The sequence below is a fragment of the Amphiura filiformis genome, chromosome 12 (assembly GCF_039555335.1).
Source record: "Amphiura filiformis chromosome 12, Afil_fr2py, whole genome shotgun sequence".
NCBI classification, from domain to species: Eukaryota; Metazoa; Echinodermata; class Ophiuroidea; order Amphilepidida; family Amphiuridae; genus Amphiura; species Amphiura filiformis.
Window position 1 is genome coordinate 61022385 of NC_092639.1, and position 13427 is coordinate 61035811.

The following is a 13427-nucleotide window of genomic DNA, read 5'->3' on the forward strand; positions in this document are numbered from 1 at the left end:
ATAATACAAGATAATAAATTTAAAATGTAAGAAAAATTCTGGACTTTTACAACATAATCGGATATTTAATTAAATTAAATCAGTCCTGATTAACTTTTCCAAAGAGTAAATTACACCCATAGACAATAAACAAACAGTGCACCAAGTGGCAAAGTCCAGCAGCATCTCATAATGAGGGCAAATTGTTCCATGCCGTGTCACATACCAAACTGTGACACATATTTTTTAAAGCACAGTCTTCAAAGGTACGCAATGCCTGTAAAAGTTGTTAAGACACAGCCGATAGAAAGATCTGCCCTTGTGAATAAGTGAAAATAGTCAATGCATACAGAGCATACAGACTTTGTCTGTTGGTGACCTATCTGTACTGCTTTAATCTATGATGATACCTACTTTTTCAGATTTGTCAAATGGTTTCTCTCCATTATCATTAAGGTATAGTTTCCTCTTTCCTGTGTTGCCATGACTACCATTGATGGTAACATATACATCTCCATCTGTAGTAACTTTCTCCTCCAATCCAGTGAACACTTGCAGCTGATAGGCAATTACTGGAGGAAAGAAATGATAGGGAGAGAGATTTTGGTTTATATTATTTGGATACCTTGCAAGCTTTTTTGTTAAATCAAAATGTGATATACAGGTGGGGTCCAGAGGCTCGCCTAAATAAAGTCCAACTTAGGTGGAGCCACAGGAAATGCTCCCGGCAGCAATTATGTTATATTAGCATTTTTGAATGATCAAAGGAACATATAACAGGCATTTTTTTACATTTTCACTACTGTGTATTAACTAAATTTACATTGTTTCACCTCACGTTTGTTGGTAATGTATGTGCATATTTGCCTGGTTGAAGTATTGCAGAGGATACGCTAACCTAATCCCGTAGAAGAGTGTATCCATTGGGCAGTTTGTTGGCATGCTTGTGACGCAACCGGGTAAACGTACTGGCATCACTATCAAATTTAAGGTGAATTATAGTTGATATAACTATTAGATAATTTACTCACCAGGAAGAGGCTCTTGGTTCTGTACCAGGGCTGGCCTTTCAACAAAGATACCTTTGCTATCTTCCTTTGATTTCGATAACCAACAATTAAAATCAAATGGGTAAATTGTACCTGTACTGATGTCTTCAAGAAGGATCTGAAAAAAAAAACACACACAATTATTATGATTGAAACTAAGTTGTCATGCAATTTAATACTGAATTTGACATAATGCCAATGTGTGCTGTTTTATTATGGGCAGTTTGTGTGTTAGAACAAAGGTCTCTATTCTTTGAACTCTTTGCTCTGCTCTCATGCCTTTTTCCTTTAAATGGTGTATAGGATTGGTTGGCAGGCAGACAGGCAGGCAATCTGTCTTATTAATTGATTAGTTGATTAGTTGATTTATTGATTGGTTAACTGGCAATACACTTCTAGTGCCCGTTTCTATTCATCGTTATGTATTCTTCTCCCGTGCATTATTTTCGCGAACTACCCTTCATAGCCCAAATTATCTAAAACCCGCACGCTAAACAATAGATTCTAGATAATACGTGCACGCTCAAATACTAGAAATACTAGTTTCACATAACTATATAGTAGAGTTAGGTGGCGCTTTCGACACAGAGGTCACATAACTATATAATTGTCTGTTTGATATATATACCATCAAAAAGTACGAATATACATTCTGTGGTGTTAAAATGGTATAGTTACAAGCGGTGTTCTATTTTGCAAATATCATTGTCATAAATTATGATTAATGACCTCAAATAAATCAAACATCAAATGAGAATAATCGAGCTTCTATTAATTAAAAAGGGCCAAAAACAGGTGGATCATAATTATACAAGATGACACCATTGCAAAATATTCAGCATTTTACAAATGAAATACATGTAGGCCTATATCTAAAATAACATGGCGGGCCGGAAACACACACTAGCGCATAATATCATGATCATGCTTTATAATACTGAACAAATTGTAAAATCCCAATGTCGTGTGTTTTAATATAAGTAGATTTTAAAGTTCAAATTATAGAGCTATAAAGTCCAGTTGATATTGATATGTTTTTTCTCTCATCTCAATTCACCGTAGTACTAGTCGGACATCTAAATCAATCGTTTCCAGGTGAACTGGTTCAGTGCTCTCTGTGTTTGAAACCACGATATTAAATGATCACAACATAAAGTCAATTGGTTACAAACCATGCGTGAATAAGTTACTAAAGTATGCGTAAGGCGCAATCGATACCATTGATAGCTAACTTATACAGGGATTGATTTTCTTTACCAGTTAAACGCTACCTAGCTGGTCAATGGCCTGACGGTGTTTTTAAAATGTAAGATATTTTCCCTAATATTAAAACTAATATAATGAATGCAGCAATTTATATTGCCTATTGTTTTAATAGGCCTACACTCAAAGTGTATGACGGATAATGTACTCGTGCAAATGCATTTGTCAAGATAATTGCACTTGCCATGGAGTTATTGCATTTAGCTCTTGAGCCTATCGGCTCTTGAGCTAAATGCAATAACTCTACGGCGCGTGCAATTATCTTGACGAATGCATTGCACTCAGTTCATTATCCTTATCATAATTCAAGGTTGAAGATAGAACTCCTGTGATTCTCAAAATGTGGTGCAACAAAATTATACTTTTTACAGCAAGATATACCCATACTTCATTTTTGAATTGCAAATTAAATGACTGAGACCTACCTGTTTGAGATGCCAAGCTTTCTCATCTGATACTTCTCCTGTCAATTCGACACAAAGCTTAGTCAGGCTGCCTACATAAGGCAATCGTGGGAGCTGTAATCAAGAATGTTGTAAAAAACATAAATGAACATCCATTTTGCTTTTATTATTTAATTAATGATTACAAAATTTTTTAACATATATGTTGCAGAATGACTATGAATTAGGCCCACGTCTATGAATTACATTGACTGTGCCATGCCTGAATATTAGTCAAGGAGGTGAAACACTCCAGATATTTCAGTGGTTTATGCCCTGCAAACCTTTCTAAGTGTTTGCTTGTTGCCGTGTGTAACATAATTTTGAGAGGGTAAACTTTGCAATGCTATTATTACTATACCATTCCATTTTAACATTTGCCAAAAATGTTAATGGCAAAAATTGGCAATACTATTTCTGCCACCCCACCGCATTTGGTTACATTACAAATGTGTTATAATTCCTGTTATTATCAGTTTTGCTTGTTTTTGTTTTTGAAAGGGATACAATCGTTGTTCAACAACTTGTGTCAAGCATGTCTACTTGGCTTACTTCGTTCAAGCAAAGCTAAACCTGCCCGTACACAATAAACCATGCAGATAACACGGACACATCATTGTTAAAGACTGATGAACAATGGTGAAACATGATTGAATCCCAAAATGAAAGACCTTTCTTCTTAATTAAGTACACTTACCTCAAATTCAGCAGTTTTACCAGGCTGGAAATTATCTGTTTGTCCATTGTCTAAGGTCATGACCTCTGACCTCCCCAGGTCACCACTTATAGTAATGGACACTTGGCAGTCAGTACCACAGTCTGGTAAATCACTGGTAATCACAGTACACTTCATGGTTTCTGTTTAAAGATAATAAATGATTTTATTTTCAGTGTGACTGAAACTATTTATGCTCTTCAGAGAATTGTTTTTTTCTTTTGTAAGATTGTAAAACAAAAATATCTGACACATCACATTTGATTTTGTTTAAAATGGTATTAAACTTCTATATGTGATATGACTGACGAAATTGCACCAGTATACCAACCAATTTTGTCACATAAAATTGCCAAGACCATGACCTCATGTGATCATCAAGTTCAGTAACATCAGTTTGAGTTAAACTGTGTCCAATACATTTATTTTTCTTCGTTTTTACCTGTTAAAGGAGTATTTCGTGATCCTAGCATCCTCTTTTTATGACATTTTTCAGTACATATCCACGCAAAAAGCATATTCCCAAAATTTCAGTTGATTCCGATTTTGCGTTTTGCGAGTTATGCATGATTATGTGTATTACACTGCTCCATAGACAATACGTTGTAATTTCGTTCTGGTGCACCAGAACGAAATTCAAATTTTGCAATATCTTTGCTAAACGAATTAATCTGCAAGAAATATTTTGTACATAAACATTATGTAGCCAGAGTATTCCAGTGTATAAAAATCTCAACTTTTTTTTTTTTTTTTTGGGGGGATGAGGCTGTGGATCACGAAATACCCTTTTAACTTAATAACTAGACATTTACCTTGCACCAATAGAGTTGTTTCAGACTCCGCATCTTTGAGTTCATCAGACTCTGCATCAGACACTCCAATCCATCTCTGACAAAGATACTCTAGCTTGTTATCTTGCTTTTTCCCTTCCGCTGCCTTTTCCTCATCTTTCTTCTCTCCTTCCTTATCATTCCCTTCCGATTTCTCCATAATTTTGAATGTTGCAATGTCCAGGAACCAGGTTTGTTTGGGATCTTGTGATGTGTTCTCAAGTTGTATGGAATGAACTTTACCTAATTCTATCGCTTCAATGGTGAATATGTCAACCTATAGAAATCATAAGCATAAATACAAATGTGCTTTTAAAACACTTGGACAATGGAGGTCGTCAGTGTGACATAATTTTTGACCATCTTGTGGATAAATCTGTCAATATAATTATATAAAAGAAATCATGCAATAACCTACAGACAAGAACACAGATTTGCATCCATGACAATAAAGGGAAATGAAACCGTATTGATTTACCAGCTTCTACATGGACCAAGCAGACCACAAACCTATCCAGTCTGAAACATCTTGGAATTATTAGATTTGCATAGTAAGTGTCTACATGAGTTCCAGGGCTTTCATATATGTGACCTGATCAAGGGGAATGAGTCGGATGTCGCTAATATTGTTTCTGAGATATTGGCAGAAACAGTGTTCAAATTCTTTTGTTTTATATTGTTTTCAGCCATTGATAAATTGCTCATAACCCGGTAACCGGATGTCCAATTTTGATGGGGTTTGCATCAAAATGTAGCATTTGTAAACTGCCAGAAAATGATGTAAGAAACTTCAAATTGAAAATTGCTGACATGTGACTCATTCCCCTTGATCATATCACATATTTGTAAGGGTATTTGGTCTAAGGGTCCACCTAATTTCAAGGCCTAATCATAGTATTAATGAATCTGGCTGATAATCGAGCATACAGAACACTAAACTGTCCATTCTGGAGTAACTTGTTATTATTAGATTTGCACAGTAAGTTTCTCCATGAGTTCCAGGGCCTTCACTTATTTGTAAGGGATCTGTCCTAAGGGTCCACCTAATTTCAAGGTCTGATCATAGTATTAATAAATCTGGCTGATAATCAAGTACATGCCTTGCCGTTTGAGGTGAGCGATCGCTCTCGCTCGCCTCCGCTAGCCCAAACTCAATTTCTAGTGAGCCATTTTCCACTCGCCATAGACCCTAAATTTCGATCGATACGAACCACCACGATCTCCCAAAATTGAATCCAATTTACATTCAAGTTTCCGCTCTTTCAATGTATTCATTCAATTTAACTTAATTATAGCTTTAATCCCAGAAAACGATAGTGCGTACGTGGTTCATACTAACATGAATCAATGATCTTTCAAACCTAGAGAGTGACTCAACCACTACATACAACTAGAGAATGATTTGACCATTCGCTAGGCATGCTAGCGAGTGATTGACCACTCGCCTTTAAAATCTAGACAGCAAGACCTGAAGCATACAGACCACTAACCTGTCCTTTTTGGAACATCGTATCATTATTAGATTTGCGTAGTAAGTTTTTACATGAGTTTCCTTTGTCTCCCAATAGTTTGACATATATTTCACCATCTGTGTCCGCATTCTCCTTATCACCTGTATGCAGGCTGAGTTGATATTGGATAACTGCAATATAATATATAATATAATTATTAACATTATATCGGTAAACAAAAATCGTACCAATGTTATCATACTTGAACATAAGATTAAGCACAGGTTTCAATGTCACTGTCTGCATTCTCTGCATGTCGGCTATGTTGATATTGAATCACTGAAATACCAAAAACTAATGAAAATATGTAAGAACTATTCAAGTGTTTCTCACATCTTACAGCATTATCAATTTAAAAGCACTATTAGTGATCCCAGTAAAAATGTAAAAATATCTTAAATTTGAGGAGTAACTTAAATTCTTATTGATTTGTGGTTTGTTGTTTTCTATGTTTCTCTGCTCCACCAAACCCAAGTACAAGGAATAAAAAATGAAAGACAGAAAACAAAAAACCTCTCTAAGTAATTTCATGTTAAAATTTGACACAAAATCAATGCTTGTAAAATATATAAAGCTCTATTCAAATGGATGTTGCAGTTTTTCTTAGGATGTGGTCAATAATGAAAAATTTGAAGGATTCTGTCATCATGTTCTTGGAGATTACAGAAGCTGTACATTTCTTTTCATATTAATTTTAAAAAGAAACCTGAAATCTTCTCTCAATCACTTGATATTAAATGGCTGATAAGATAATCTAAGCATAAATACCCGTTTTGACATGGTATACATCAACAATATAGGTAACAATAAAATACAGTCAAACAATGAATAATGAAAGAGGCACCTATCAAAAAATATGTGACGGGAAACTTAACATTTCAGCTTTCATTAGCCTAATGAATCACAGATAGTGTCTTTTAAACTTAAATGGCAAGTAAAGTGAACCAGTTTGCCGCAGGGGTCTATGTTATGTTAGTGAGTGGTTCATTTTTTAAAGCACTTTACAAAACTTGCTAAAAATGAAATCAATCACACAGTGGTGCTGTTCGCCATGAAAATTAACAAATTAGTAATTCTGTTAATTTTGACAATTCATTCTCATCTATCGTTTCATTTATTACTTCAATGTCATGATCAATTTTGCCAATTACTGCAAAACAGGTCCAGTCCTGCTCCAGGCAATTTAGTTTGCAAAACTAGCTCAGCCTCCCCCAAAACAATCTTCCACATTTTACTTACCTTTGAGGGACGGCTCTCCATCGCGTATAGCAGGAGACTTATAACAAAGTTGACTATTATCATCTTTGTCTTTGCTTACCTTTCAGGGACGGCTCTCCATCGCGTATAGCAGGAGACTTATAACAAAGTTGACTATTATCATCTTTGTCTTTGCTTACCTTTCAGGGACGGCTCTCCATCGCGTATAGCAGGAGACTTATAACAAAGTTGACTATTATCATCTTTGTCTTTGCTTAGCCATTTGTTAAATTGGAATTGTAACTCTTCTTCTGTGTCTACATCTTTCATCTTCACCTATAGAAACAAAATGATATTGAAGGTGATGAAGCAAAATAATTACTAACAACTATGTTCTCGCCGATGCTAATACAATAAAAATTAAATGAAAAAGTATATAGATTACTTGTGTAATATTTCATACATTATTACACCTCTACTGGAAATTTGAATTTATTTCCTCTTGACCTCTGTCTTTTGAATCCTGTTAAAACTTAAAGCAATTTTAGAATAATAACCCCCATCCTAACCCTAACAGCAATCTCAACATCACCATCTCTTAATGCTAACACTAATCCTAACCTGACCCTAATCTCCTTGAAGTGGTCACTGTTATACTTAATTTTTGTCTTTACCATTAACACACTCCATCTACTTTACCTTAGTCAGTGTTACATTTAAAATGGTACGGGTAGCGTATGACCGCATGCGACCATGGTCGGACTATGTTCGTACCATGTTTCCCCAACAATGCTAATTAGCATCGTTAGCGCCTAAGTTACTATGGTCGGGCTATAGTTAGTACAAACAATCAACCATGTGACCCGCGCAATGCGTCATCAGATCATGCATTTCAGCATGAAAGCTACCATTACCTGACTATAGTCTGTGACCGTACATTGTTTAGTCAACTATAGTAGGACCATGGTAATAAAAACTATGCAATTACAATTACGTACATCTGACCAGGGTCTAACATAATGTACTGATTCACTTACCTGCTCTAGATACCATGATGGCGAGTCTTCACTCCCTTCAGCTTTCACTAGTTTCATTTCTATCTTACTAATAGCACCAATGTCACCTATGTTAACCTGCATGAGATAGTAACCACAGATAACATGATATACACCAGGCACAAAAAGAAACTCGTCAGTTATATTCATCCTTGCTGTTCAATAACTTGATAATTTTGGATTATTCTGAAATATACATTTTGTTAATGGGACTTTTCTTTCTCATTTGACACCCTGTTCGTGAACATTGAGCAAGAATTGACCAAGATATGCGCCTCCAAACTCTCAAATCCCAAAATGAAAAGTTGCAATTTTAACGATTCAATTGTGCCTGTTACACTGTGTGCTTTATTGATTGACCTGTGGTGCTTGTGTGCAATACAACGATGCGTTCCCATTGAAAATCGTTGAAAATGCAACTTTTGATTTTGGGGTTTGAGGCTTTGGAGGCGCATTTCTTGGTCAATTCTTGTTTGTTTTTCACAAACAGGGTGTCAAATGAGAAAGCAAAGTCCAATTAACAAAATGTATATTTCAGAATAATCCAAAATTATCAAGTCATTGAACAGCAAGGATGAATATAACTGACGAGTTTCTTTTTGTGCCTGGTGTATATAAACAGTTCAGATGTAAAACATGATACTGTACACCATTTTCAAACATTGAGTTAAGACCACCAACATCTGCCTTATAATGTCAACTTTATCTATTATCTAATTGAACCAGGCCACAAGAGGGAATTTTGAAAATAAAATTATTATCACCATTAACTTGCCCAGTAATCAAGATTGTAATCGCCGAAAACCTTGTGTCCCTAGCACACTTAGCTGCAAATTTTCTGATGTATTTTATTCTTTTTCCTCAATACTTTTGCCTATAATTGAAAACTGAATACTGGTATGCGCATGACATCCTGTCAGCCAGACCAAAAATGACATACTGCCCAGGTCAGCAACCAATATCACTCCGCACCTTTGCCCTGACATCAGACGCAAACTATAGTCTTTTTAATTATGTCTGCAATTATTTATCTTATTTCATAAGTGCCACCACTGGCTTGTGATAGGATCAGATTGTGTCATAAATACTCACCTCAAATTCTGTCTCTGAGTTAGCTTCAAACTCCTTCCCTTCCAAAGCAAATGGTCCAGCTACCTGTCTCCTCTCTCCAACCACTCTCAACATCACTTTATCCTTGGTCCCTGCATCCGGCTCACCCCCTGTCTGGACAAACACTTTCCATTGACCTTTAGACTTGGGTTTATCGGGGTCAGCAGGGGCTGGGGCTGGGTCACAGGGCATTATGCCTAAGCAGTTGAGCTCACGCTCCAACTTGCGATCTTCCATCTCATTGTCTAACCACCTGTGAAAAGATTACAATAGGCAGAAGTATGTGGGTGTCATTTATATTTACATCGCGGAAAGAAACATGTGCTTGTGGTTTTTCACACACAGAATATTTTGTGATATCTGACCTTTGTGCATTTTGCTATTTTTGCAAAATTCATGCCTTGACAATGTTATTATTTAACAAACAGTCATATTGCTGCTGATCATAGTATACCTCATCTTAACAAGGCTCCTTACCCATGACATGAGACCACATATTGACTAGTTGCTTCAAGAAATTGCTTAACATGATCTTTTCTAGAGTCTAGATACCAGCCTGCACCATATATCCTTGTGCTGTGTGACTAAGAACTATCGTATGTGTACTATTATCGGCCTACCCATAATAACCTATTACAACCATGTTTCTTACCTATGACATGGGAATACATATTGACTGGTTGCTTCAGGGCATTCCTTGACCATGATCTTGTCTAGATACCATCCTGCTCCATATCCTTCTGAAGAGTGACCAACAACTATCTTCTGCAAGCTCTGGAGGTCAACTGCTTCCAAAGTGAAATGATCAACCTGGGCGAAATATAAACAGAATTGTATATAATACTGAATTATATTTTCTGTATTAAATAGATGGCTTTGGGACATGCAATCTTTTGATGTAAGTCGAAATACGACTCACTTTCAGTTCCCTTCCTGGTTCTATTTTTATTTTTTATTGTGGTTGTTTTAAGTCCAAAATGGCGGCAGCCAGTGCAACTGCATAAGCATTGATATTATTGGTGCTAATATTATCATTACAATTTTCATTCAAAAATAGTTCTATAAATGAAAAATTGACCATAATATAATGAACTAGATGGAAGTTTACAATAGGGTTTATCCATGTAATTGTGTGAATTTGACGCACAGCAAATGCCAGTTTTAAGCTTAACTCACATGATATGGCAAGGAAAATGCATTTTGGTCACTTTTTAATGGAAACATTATGGGTGTATTAGTCAATGGTTACTAGCCATTTTACAACACATGCTCTTGGGTTACATGTTGCCAGTGTTCTGATTGTAGGCTTGTGTTGGGTTTTTTTTTCAATTTTTTGGGAGGGGGGAGGGTGTCCTCATTGTTTTGATCTTTGGTGGGACTGTCCTAGAGGTGCTTTGCACCTGTTAGTCCTTGCCTTTCACTGGTGCTAAATTTTATCTAAACTTCCTTTTTTTTGTATGTATGTACTTTTGAATATTCATGTGCAATATATTTTGATGTTATATTATAATTATTGTATATACCAGTGATAAAGTGTAATAAATAAATAGAAGGGCTACTACTATATATTACAGACAATTCAATATGTATGAAAGTCCTTCTGTAGACACACAAACAAACACCCCAGTAAACAAAACATCAATCCAACAAACTCACCTTGCCCCGTTCAAACACATCTTTGTTACTAGCCATAGACTTGAGTAGTCGCCTCTTGCCAGTATCTCCCTTCTCACCAATCAATGTAAGGTATATCTCTGCCTCAGTCTCGGCTGCACCTCTGTCACCAGTCTGCAAGGCTAGGTCATACTTTAAAACTGAAAAAAAAAAAACCATAAAATTATCTCAATTAACAGAATTTTGAATGATCATAGTGGCAAGCTTCCATAAATTAACATTTTAATGATTTTTTCCTTCAAATTGGTGATCTTTGATTGAATTGCAGGTTGTGACTCGTCATATTGAAAGGTACCTTAATGGTCCCTTTGACAAAACTGAGATTTAAACTTGTCCTTAGAGAGCAAATCCCGAGATAAAGGGAAAAATATGGAGTAAAAAAATAATACAATACATAAGAAAATAGACATCACAAAACTGCATAATTTTATAACCAAGTATGCTAGACCTTTGGTGTTTTCAGTATATTTTTGCCTTATTAGCTCAATTTTCAAAAATACCTCCTTTGGCCTCCATTGACCAGATCATGTCACATTTGTGAAATTTGAAGAGAATATATCACAAAAAGGTGCAAGTTTTATTCTTGTTACTTTCATTATATTTTGCAAGGTTATTTTACCTGTATCTCAATATAGGTTATGCCCACCTTAAGGTACCTTTTGAAATGATGGGTACCAAATATAATTCTAATTAAAAGTCTCAGTAATGCATGAAGCAAAAGTACCACAACTTCTTAATTATTCACAGACGACACATCAAAGTATTTTATTTTGGGAAAAGAAAAGAATCAAGAAACCTAAATATAAACACAGATTTGGTGTAAAAACAGCCATTTTGGAGAAAATCATAAAATATATCTATTTGCTTTGAATTTTTGAGACAGAGTATACAAAAAATTAACATGTTCGAAATTTGGTCTTTGTGGGTTTTTTTATCAAGAGATTTCATTCTAGGGATGGCTGTATATGAAATAAACTAGTTTTAGATCAATATTGACCCAAATTGTACCAACTTGTTAGAAAAATCAAAGAAAAAAACTAACCCTGACATACAAGACATCTCTTGTTCTGTATACAAACATATCGAGGGGTTCAGCTGTAACTCACTATGATCAGCTCTCACAAAATGAGCAGAAAGTTGGCTCCTTGATTTGGCCTTCAAAAACAATATTTCCTTCACAATGCCTTTTATTTTCTATTGCATTTTGTCATGATTAAATGGACTGTATCTTCTATAGTGTCCTGGCAACTTTATGCTCATTTTGTGGGAGCAGGTGATTGTGAGTTGGGGCTCTCAACCCTTGATATATTTAAACAAACACACATACCTTGTGGTGGTGGAATGTCTGGTCTAATAGCAGGCACTTCTATCATCAATGAATCTATCTCACTGGAAGAAATATTTGCATCTTTCTTCTCCACCTCCTCTTCTTTCTTGCTATCTTTGGATACATCTCCCTTTTCAGTTCCTTCATCTGTAGCCTCTTCTGCTACCTCACGAAGCCATCGGTTCACAAAGAAATGGAATTCTTGGTTTGTATCCTGATCTTTCATTTTGATCTGAAATAAATGAAGTACGTATTGCTGTTAAAATTCATATTGTTCTATTTACATATTTCATATTCAGGACAAATGATCATATCCTGTAAAGTGTGCTGAGGCTTGTGGATCAACGTCTAGGCGTTGTGCCTGTGTGTAGCGCACTATAAATCACTGCGCTTTTTTTTATATATTTTTTTTAATATAGGTAAGTAATGAAACAACTAATAAGGATAACAGTAGTAACTTATTGTTCTCTTTAAGATGATTCAGTCACCATTACCTTTGTAATAAACATGGCAGGATTGCTGTCTTCCTGGCTGGTCTCCAGTGTCAGACGGATCTTGTACATGGGGCCTATCTCACCAACATCAACCTGGGAAATAAACACAATATTTCAAGAATTATATTTCAAAACTAGTTTAAAACAATAAAAATCAGCAATTATGTTTGTCGTAATAATGTACCATGTGATATTTTGAATAGCTTAATCCTCTCCACGCGGGTGTTGAATGCAGACGGCAAATTTCAAATTTTCTTTCAAAATTCAGAAATTTCAGAATTCTAAATTTTCATGACCATATTTGGAATCAGCATGATAAATGTATTAAAATGATTACACACAGCATACCCTTGTATTGTTTCAGTGGTTCTTAATACAGCTCTTGATATTTTGAGAAAATATCTCAAAACTTGGGACTTTTTATGTTGAAGCAATATTTATACAATATTGGATGGCTTTGAGTGTGATACGAGAATATATTGCATGAGTCATGAAAATACTGACCAAGCTGAAGGCCTGTTCGATATGAAGCTTTTTTGATGCTTTTGAGTGCCAAAGCACCAAAAATAGATATGTTGGTGCCATTTAGAATCCAGTTGTTTCATTTTCATCATGTTTGCCGGCGGTACATAACAACAAACTGCATAAATCAATTACACCTGCTTTGGTCTACCCACGCCCACGGGTATGCCACGTAACATGCTACGAGTTGCACGCACTGAAGCAAAATGTGAGCACCCGTTTAAAATATGCCACGGTATTACTGTGCAGTATTAAAAA

General features: G+C 35.6%; 2 protein-coding genes across 2 annotated transcripts in view; both read right to left on the bottom strand.

Annotated features, from left to right (window-relative positions):
• LOC140166536 (lipoxygenase homology domain-containing protein 1-like) overlaps nucleotides 1-7101 on the bottom strand; it is a 107389-nt gene extending 100288 nt beyond the window's left edge. The window contains exons 1-7 of the mRNA XM_072190020.1: nucleotides 7030-7101; nucleotides 5770-5921; nucleotides 4262-4556; nucleotides 3432-3592; nucleotides 2717-2809; nucleotides 1011-1146; nucleotides 394-551 (exon numbers count right to left, since the gene is read on the bottom strand). Of these exons, the coding sequence (XP_072046121.1) occupies nucleotides 394-551; nucleotides 1011-1146; nucleotides 2717-2809; nucleotides 3432-3592; nucleotides 4262-4556; nucleotides 5770-5787 (861 nt within the window). The 5' untranslated portion in view covers nucleotides 5788-5921; nucleotides 7030-7101. The remainder of the gene's footprint in view (nucleotides 1-393; nucleotides 552-1010; nucleotides 1147-2716; nucleotides 2810-3431; nucleotides 3593-4261; nucleotides 4557-5769; nucleotides 5922-7029) is intronic.
• A 66-nt stretch (nucleotides 7102-7167) lies between these two features.
• The window catches only part of LOC140166976 (uncharacterized), a 142275-nt gene continuing 136015 nt past the window's right edge, over nucleotides 7168-13427 (bottom strand). The window contains 7 exon segments of the mRNA XM_072190459.1: nucleotides 7168-7323; nucleotides 8025-8120; nucleotides 9135-9405; nucleotides 9805-9962; nucleotides 10809-10966; nucleotides 12154-12385; nucleotides 12648-12740. Of these exon segments, the coding sequence (XP_072046560.1) occupies nucleotides 7168-7323; nucleotides 8025-8120; nucleotides 9135-9405; nucleotides 9805-9962; nucleotides 10809-10966; nucleotides 12154-12385; nucleotides 12648-12740 (1164 nt within the window).